This window comes from Toxotes jaculatrix, chromosome 18 (assembly GCF_017976425.1).
Source record: "Toxotes jaculatrix isolate fToxJac2 chromosome 18, fToxJac2.pri, whole genome shotgun sequence".
NCBI lineage: Eukaryota > Metazoa > Chordata > Actinopteri > Toxotidae > Toxotes > Toxotes jaculatrix.
Window position 1 is genome coordinate 13,467,049 of NC_054411.1, and position 8,295 is coordinate 13,475,343.

The 8,295-nt window shown below is 40.1% G+C and overlaps 1 protein-coding gene across 2 annotated transcripts; it reads left to right on the forward strand.

The window, feature by feature from the left end:
- Positions 1-183: 183 nt before the first annotated feature.
- Positions 184-5,304, forward strand: jpt2 (Jupiter microtubule associated homolog 2). Of its 2 annotated transcripts, none has more exons than XM_041063210.1 (5): positions 184-360; positions 1,355-1,506; positions 2,106-2,188; positions 3,369-3,405; positions 3,762-5,304. In XM_041063210.1, the coding sequence occupies exons 1-5, from the start codon at positions 305-307 to the stop codon at positions 3,998-4,000; spliced, it is 567 nt and encodes a 188-aa protein (XP_040919144.1). In that variant the 5' UTR covers positions 184-304; the 3' UTR covers positions 4,001-5,304. The 2 variants fall into 2 exon arrangements, with proteins under 2 accessions (XP_040919144.1, XP_040919142.1); XM_041063208.1 differs by having other exon boundaries at positions 185-360; positions 2,037-2,188.
- The last annotated feature ends 2,991 nt before the right edge of the window (positions 5,305-8,295 follow it).

An 8,295-nucleotide genomic window follows, 5' to 3' on the forward strand; every position in this document is an offset into this window, starting at 1 on the left:
AGTGTAACAAAAAAATATTGCTTTAGTACTGTTGTAAACAAAACATCGCCACGATATAATGCATTGCAAGTGTTCTATCCCTCTGTCTAGAGGGATACCTAGTACCGTAAAACGAGCGCATCGCGTCACTCATGAGCTTGGCGGAGGACCAGTTATATTCCTCTGTGTCACACTTGGGGTGGACTGAAATTCTTCACTACGGAGTCTGGCTGGGCACGCGCAGGCTGCAGGAACTCTCTGGTCGTCCAGTTGGCAAACTGACGAAGTTGTTTTCGGAAACTTGAAGGCTCAAAACAAAACCACTATGACTTCGACGAACATGTTTCAAGGCCTGGATAGTAACTCAAAACCAAGTTCAAGGTGAAGAATACACCGATTATTGTCGCCTAGCTTTGTTATTTGTGAAAGATGTGGCCAGCGGTGCTTTATTTGGACTGTAGTCAGCCTCTCCGTCAGCTAGTATCTCAATGTAGGTTAACGTTATTGTGACAGGAGCTCTTTACAGCTTTTTGCACCACCATTTTCCCCCGCTAATGCCTTATAACATAGCTTTCGGCGTTTTTATAAGTAAGCGTAATATCTGCGTGGTCGTTTAACTTTAGTTAGCTTGGTCTGAGTTGTCTTCCGTTAGCGAACTTAAGAGTCAGGAATTAGCCTTGAAGCTAAGCGACCAGGCGTTGTCTCCTGCGCCTGCGGAAGTGTGAAAGCCTCTTCAGACTGCTCTTCTTTGTACTCGCCAACAACGGCGTTGTGTCCACATTGTTCTCGTTAAAGGAGGTTCAGTTTCCTGTGACTGACTCGAAAGCGTCACTTCTTGGGTTAGCTCCGTAAATAGCCGAGTTCACGTATGTTATGGTTTCTAATTACATGAGAAAGTATAGCTTTTTGAGTTTTCAGACGTATGGCGCCATTCCCTAGTATATAATCAGATAACCTGTTATTTGGCTGCGTTGGCTTAAGCTGTAGGCTATACTGTAACATAGTTATAGCCAGGTTACTTACTGTTTTCTCCTTGCCCCCTTTGTGTGCCAGAGAGCAAAAAATATGATATCATGTTGCCAGCAGTAATCAGCAAACATAGACCTCCATGACTCAGAGACTTTCTGAAAACTATAGTGGTCACTCTCACGTCTAGCAAGGATTAACAGGTCGTCTGATAACTCAAATGAATGAAACACATTAAATACAATCTGTTAACATTTAGTAAGATTATTTTAAAGGGAACCACTGAAAATCTGTCTGTGCCTATTTGAAGTCTGTCTTTGCCAGGTCACAGTTGTATATGGTAATTGATCTTAATAAGACCTGGACAGGATCCTATAAAAGTTGTCCTATATTCTTTTGTTTTCTGCAGGGTGTTGCAGCCTCCTGGAGGTGGCTCCAGTAACCTGTTTGGTGGCTATGAAGATGATTCTGCAGCATCAAGAAGACCTAATAAGATGGCCTCTAAAGTTTTTGCTCCACCAGAGGAGCCCCAGAATGTCCCCAAACGCTCCAATCCTCCAGGTCAGACCAGCCTGTCAGGGCTAATGGATGTGTTGAGCCAGGCCAGTCTAACCATCTATCAATGTCCAGGGTGTGAAAACTGTTACCGTGATGTGATAATTCCAGTATAAACACTTCCACTGTTCTCTGCCTCTTGTGCCTGGATGTAATCCTTCTCCAGATTTTGTTAAGGCTCTTGTATAGTCCAGTATGTGGTCAGTCCAGTCTGCTGTTCAAAATGGCCTGATTTCCTAGGCAGGGACTGCTGGGTCACTCTTATCTTATCCTACAGTTTTGCACTGTGATATTAGCAATGGTCAGTGAATTGCTCCCACTGAAGTATATGTACAATACAGGGTGACTGGTCATGAAGAATCACAACACTGATGTCAAAATATTTCTTAATATCATATAAGTAACCATAGATGTCATTCTGTCATGGCAGAGCACTTTAATAGCCTCCAAAAAAAGATGTGACAGATCTGAGTTTGTCATTATGACACTGTCACTGCTCCAAAACCTAACAAAGATCTTGGTAATACTTTACGTAGGTGGGAAGAGTAGTGGAATATTTGGGGAACCTGAACCTCCTGCTCAACCACAGAGATCTATGCCACCAGGTGGATCAACCAGCAACATATTTGGGACCGCAGAAAGTGCACCCGTGCCAAGCCCAAGCAGAAGCCACCCAAATAAGCCAAAGGTAGGCCGTGCATCTAGATTTTACAGTCCACTTTGACTTTTGTCTTATTTTTTTTATTTAATATTTTCATTTTAATCCTTTTCACCCCTGACTCTTGATAATATCCCCATCAACTAGTTAGCTTTTTAAAAGAATCATTCACTCCAAATTCTCAATGCATTAATTGTGTACTCACTTCTGTGCAGTCATAGTCCAAAAGCTACTAGTTGTCTGTGTCCTATATTTTATCTGATAGGACTTGAAGAACACAGCAGCTGTGACACAGTTGTGTGTATCAAGCGATCTTCTTCCCGGTTCAGCGGTGTTTGTGTAACCACAGTATTGTCACTTTAGACTGCTGAGTCCATTGCAGCAATCTCAGAAAGGACAAAAACTGATTTCAAGCAACCACTTGATTTCAAAATCAGTTAATTTACTGGCTTTCTGTAAATGTGTTTAGGTTGGTGATAGTGTTGGTATTCCATACAGCTGTTTCAATGCAGCCTTGCAAAATGTATAAAAGCATGTAATATGAGCCCTATCTACAGTAATTTCCTATCACATAACTTCAAAATGATGACGGGGTGTTACCTTAGACAGTTTTAAAGCCTGGCAGTATAACTTAAACAGTTGCCATCCTACGCCATGTTATCCTGGTTTGCTTAAAGTTACCATTTTTGTTTTCTAGTTCAGTCTAGGCTGAAAAGTAATGAATTTTCTAAGTTGACAATAACTAAATTAATCTGTGTCACTGGAAGATTTTAGAGCTGCCAACTCAGTCAGACCACTCACAGCATGGGTAAATGTCACTTACTATTTATGACTGGTTTGATCTTTTACACAGAGTTCATATTGTGTATGTTGTGTTGTCATCCTTCATACAGGATGCATTGACTATAAACATGCAGCTTTAGTATTTTCAATATCCTTTACTTAACAAGGTAAAAGTCTTGTTGGGATTAAAATCCCAACAAGACTTTTACCTTGACCTGGCCAAGGCTCGTAGCTTGACAATGACAAACAAATGACAGACAAATAGTGTCTTTCTGATGCCTTACAGAGGAACCTTGATCATAGAAATTGCATTGTCTTACAGAACCTAAGCCTCTGCTTTAGCTCTTGGGTTTTTCTCTTTCTTTCTTCTTTTTTTTGATGACAGAGTGAGACATCTCTTTTATCTTTTTTTATTTTTCTATTACAGGACAATCTAAGTGTGGGACCTGAATCTGAATCACCAGGTGAGATTGTATCCACATGAACTCTTTTGGGCACATTTGACCAATCTAGACCAGTTCCCTTTCCTCTTAGTCCCCCGGTCCACTTGACACTGAGCTATAACTCTAAACCTGCACTGTAGTGTCTATAGCAGGATTCTCACTAGCCCCTTGTGTTAAGAATAAAACTGAGTTCAGTAAGTATAGGGACAGGTATGGAGTCCACACCAATCTATCCATCAACTCTACAGTCTTGAGTCTCAAATATGACCCTCGAAAGTGATTTCCTAAATGTATTATAAGTGACAAATGGCTTATTCATCCTTAGACTATTATTCTGCTGTGGCATTTCTGTAAAACACGTTTTTTCTCTCCTCAAGCACCCGAAGCAAAGGTCAGCCAACCTGAGGTGAAGGAAGAAACTGCCCCACCAGCTCCCATGCCAGCCAAGGAGGAGCCTGCTGCTGCCCCAGCCCCCCCAGAGCCTGAACCCACCTCTTCCTCACTTCCTGATGAGACTTCACTGAAGAACCACGAGCCTCACCTGGGACCCAAGCCTCGCTCTCACAACAGGGTCCTCAACCCACCTGGAGGAAAATCTAGTGTGGTATTCTACTGATCAGCTGAACACACTGCTTCTCCCTGTTTGTTTCCATACACGCCTAATCTGCTCCCCTGTTAATCTTCTCTCATTCCAGCACACCTTTCCCCACGGTTATTTCACCTGTACACTTAAAGACCACGAATTTTGTTCCTCACACTGGATTCCTGGTCAAATATGTTGCCCTCAACTTCTTGCACTTTCAGTCCTGTTTCTGACTCCTTGCTGTTTATCCATGTCTTCATATTCTTCTTCACTGAAACCTGCAATCATGCAATCACCCACCGGTCAATCAACAGGCTAGCTGTTTCTCAGTCACTCTGAACTCTGTTCAATCTCAATATTGCGGTTATGTTTTCACTGTTCCTGTTTTTGAGTGTGTGTAAGTGTAGGTTAGTTTAAGGTACAGTTATCTGTCATTTTGAAAACATTCTTTCGCATCTCAAGAAAGGTTTAGACATCTGAGGAAGCTGTAAATGATCTGGTGTGACTAAAATCCTTGCGTAAGTTTGTTGCAGACATTTGCTCAAATTAGTTTGAAGCCTTAATGTTTTCAGACAGGAGAGGTTAAATAGATCTTTTCACCACTGTAATATGTGAAATGTTTCAGGGAGTCCAGTAGTGTCACCTTTTATTTGCTGCCAGATCCTTATTGGATGACTACACAAAACCTTTTCTTTGGCAGTTATTCCAAATAATACATTCGTTAGACTTTAACCAATGACTTTATAATCAGAGCCTTAAATCATCTAAGCGTTCCTTCTTGCCTTGTCCCTGACTTAAAACATGTGTCTAGATTAATGGTCTGCCATCAGAGCACAAACTCTGTATGGGGAGAAATACCAAAAACTGACTTCTAAACAAAGATAAATGCAAATCTTTCCTCCCAAATGCTTCTGCTTCCTTAAAGAAATTCCATTTTGATTTTATGCGAATGTATTGTGCAGGTACTTTCTGCTTTGTCCTCATTGCTTGCTTAATCTGAGAACATGCCTTTTTTTTCCTTGGGGTAGGCCTCTGTTTATGTTTTAAATTAAAACGGCTGAAGACAAGTGAACTCTGGACAAGCGCGTGGCCTACCTGAATCCAGGTGGGCTCATTGATAATCATTAATAATCACATTTTCACTCGCTCCATGACGCACATTCATGGTTTTCTGGTGCCAGCCTGTCCCCAGTGTGTTGATGTGCCTGGCAGGAAATGAGCGCAGCAGAAGAAAGAAATCCTGTGTATTGCAATAAAACTGTTGTTTTGCATTTCGAGCTTGTTTATTGTATTTACTTTCTAAAAATGGAAATGCCATAAATACCTTGGTAAATGTTTGTCTGGGTCAGTGTAGATGTGACATACAAATTGCTTCTCTTCTTCTTCATTTTTATGGTTAATTCTTGACTCACTGACACTGATGCTTTTGTTTAGATTTGCCCTTTGGCAGCAATGTGTGAAAACTGCTTGTTCTAGGACAAAATGGCCACTTTATGCCTTAGAAGAAAATGCAGGTTCAGCTTTGCGACCACACGCTGGAATCTGTGGTACTGTTTCACTTTCACCTCGCAATGGTCTGAAAGAGCAGAAAAAAATGTTTGTACATGTGAGTATACACAGGGTAAGAGTCCTGTTTGAATGATAACCAAGCGGCCCATAAAACTAAACATCAAACCACTGTTGCCAAAATCTTGAGTAACTGACGCCTCTTTAAGATGCAGCTTGTCTGGATGAGATATTTCAGCTGATGTTTTATGAGGAGCGATGAATATGATTAAAGGTAGACTATAGGCAACTGTTTAAACTCCTCAGACATGATTACAGTGCACTCGTTTGTGATTCAAGACTCTGCCATAGTGGCTGTGGCATGTGCAAAGTGCAATTTAGACAGAAAAAAACATGCACCAGCACAAACACTCACACAGGTGTTTTCAATCATTCTGGCTGGTGAGGCAGAACCCTTCAGGTTGCAGGTCGGTGAAATCATGCTGTGTGTTTGCTGTGTTTATCTAACTCCCAGTGGCTGAAGATGTTTATATTGCTTTTGCACCACCTTGTTATGGAGTAGCCTGTGACTCACTGGCAGAAGGTGAATACAACAGGTTGAGAAATCTCATGTTGCTTGAGCCAAGCATCTCCCCAGAACTTCTGAAAGAGAAACAACTTATTGTGTGTATGTAATTTAAAACTATATGCTATCTATACTGGATGTTTTTGTAACACCTAAACCTCAACCTGCCTGTGAAGAAAGCTGATGCATGGTGTGAAATGTAAATATTGTCAGTATTTCACTGCCACCTATTGAAAGAAACAAGGAGGGCAACTGAAGTTAAATGCTTGTATGCATGTTTTTTGTGTTTGTTTTTTTTTTTTAACTTGGGTTATCTTCATTCAGTTAAATGGTTGCTGCAGCCCCTGGTGTCTCCCTTCCAGAACGGCAGCTTGAGGAGAACCATGTGAGGTTTGATCATTTAAACTTTGTCTCAGGTACGTACTGTGTGTGAGCCCAGAGGCTCAGTGTGACCAGCTGCTTTTTGAGTTCTGTCAGTTGAACACAGCAAGTCTGAAAAGATAAAACATGAGGCCAGTGTTTGCACAGTTAGACCTAATTTACTTATTTGTAATTCACCTCTAACGTGTAGCCTGCTAAGTGTGGTACTGCATCAAAAAGTAGTAAAAGATGGTTTGTTGATCTGAGTATGGAGGCAGTTAAGATGCCTTTGACATTGGAGCTTCTCTCCGTCTATACAGTTTTTATGCTTCATTGACCAGTTTTTGTTTCCAGAGTTAATCCTCTCCATGCCAGACAATAGCTCAAGCTACAATTGCTTGACTGAAAGTTCAAGTGAAAGTTGTTTGCTTTCAGTTTCTCCCCTTTTATTTTATTGTTTCGAAGCAATTTTCATACATTGTGTTCTGTCCTATTTGTGCAGTGTTGTGGGGAAATATGTTTGCAAATAATTTTACATGCACTGTTTTAAAGGCAGCAAATAAGTGTAACAGAAGACCATCTTCAAAAGTAAATGCTCATGAACTCTGTGCATCTCTTGCAGAAAAACGTGCATTTGCTCCAAGTACCTGAGCAAATCTGACTGTGGAAAGCTGAATTCATCCTGTGATGTGGATCATACGACCTCAGGGTTCTGTCATGGGAAAAAATGAGGTAAGTCCCTGTTCTGACCATATTTTAAATACAGTGCTGCTGGTATGTTTAAGGCCCTCATTAACCTATCATTTTATTTTAATTGAGTACCAAATGCGCAGTTTGTTAATGCTGGTATTTCAGACCCATCATATGAAGAAAATAGATAATTATCAGTATACTGAATGCTTTAAAATGTCAAGAAACGTCACCTATTAAAAACTAGTCGGATATACCCTGTAAAGATCAGGCAGATTCTTGATTGTCCTCTCAATATTCCTGAATTTCACTCGATGCCCTCTGGCAGCCACTTGCACTCACTTTTAGCTCTGACAGGATGGTTGATTCTGCACTTTGAGATCCAATTTAATCAGAATTCAATCTGAATTCACTGTATAATCACACTAAGAAGTGGCTGTTGTGTTTGTCTTTGTCATTTGCGTTTGTGGTACAAACCAATATGTTCATAGCTAGTTTTTTCTGTCTAACCCCTTTTGACAAGTGCATGGGGGGAAAAGTCTGCAGTACAGATTGAAGTAGATTTGGTTTTCATTGTTTTGTTTTTTTAAACACATCTTTAAAAATTTGTGTGGTGTTTAGATCATTTAAGCTGCTTCCTCTGGACATGCTGCCAGTAAAAAAATAGAAAGAAAGAAAGAAAAAATTGAGATACTTTTATCCTGTCGTGGGAAGTATATTTATTATATTTATTATTTATTTTTTGTTTACAATTTATCTTTCCCTGTAGTTGTAAAATAATCTGTGAATGAGGTTTCATAAGTTCTCGTCACGTATAACTGGTATTATTGATCTGGACTGTGAAGCTTTTTATTTCGTTTTTGGAGAGTGCATTGTCATTATTATTACTTCTAGCACCAAGTATTGCTGCAGACTGAGGTCAAGGGGCTGTTAAAGGAGAAACTGCAGCTTCCGGTTTTAGCTTCCAAAATAAAACTGCATAAACCTAAGGAGGAAAAAAAGGAGGAAATTTGGCATCAGCGTCACAATTTAATGAGATAAAAATGTATCGAAAATTTACTCAGAAGATCTTTTTTAGTGTCAATAAAATTTAGAGATTTTATAATGAGCCCACTAAGAACACAGCAGTATGTAAGGATAGAAAGCTGACAAAATAAAACTATTATTTTAAACATTCAAATGACCTGTTCCTGTTGAAGGTGTACTC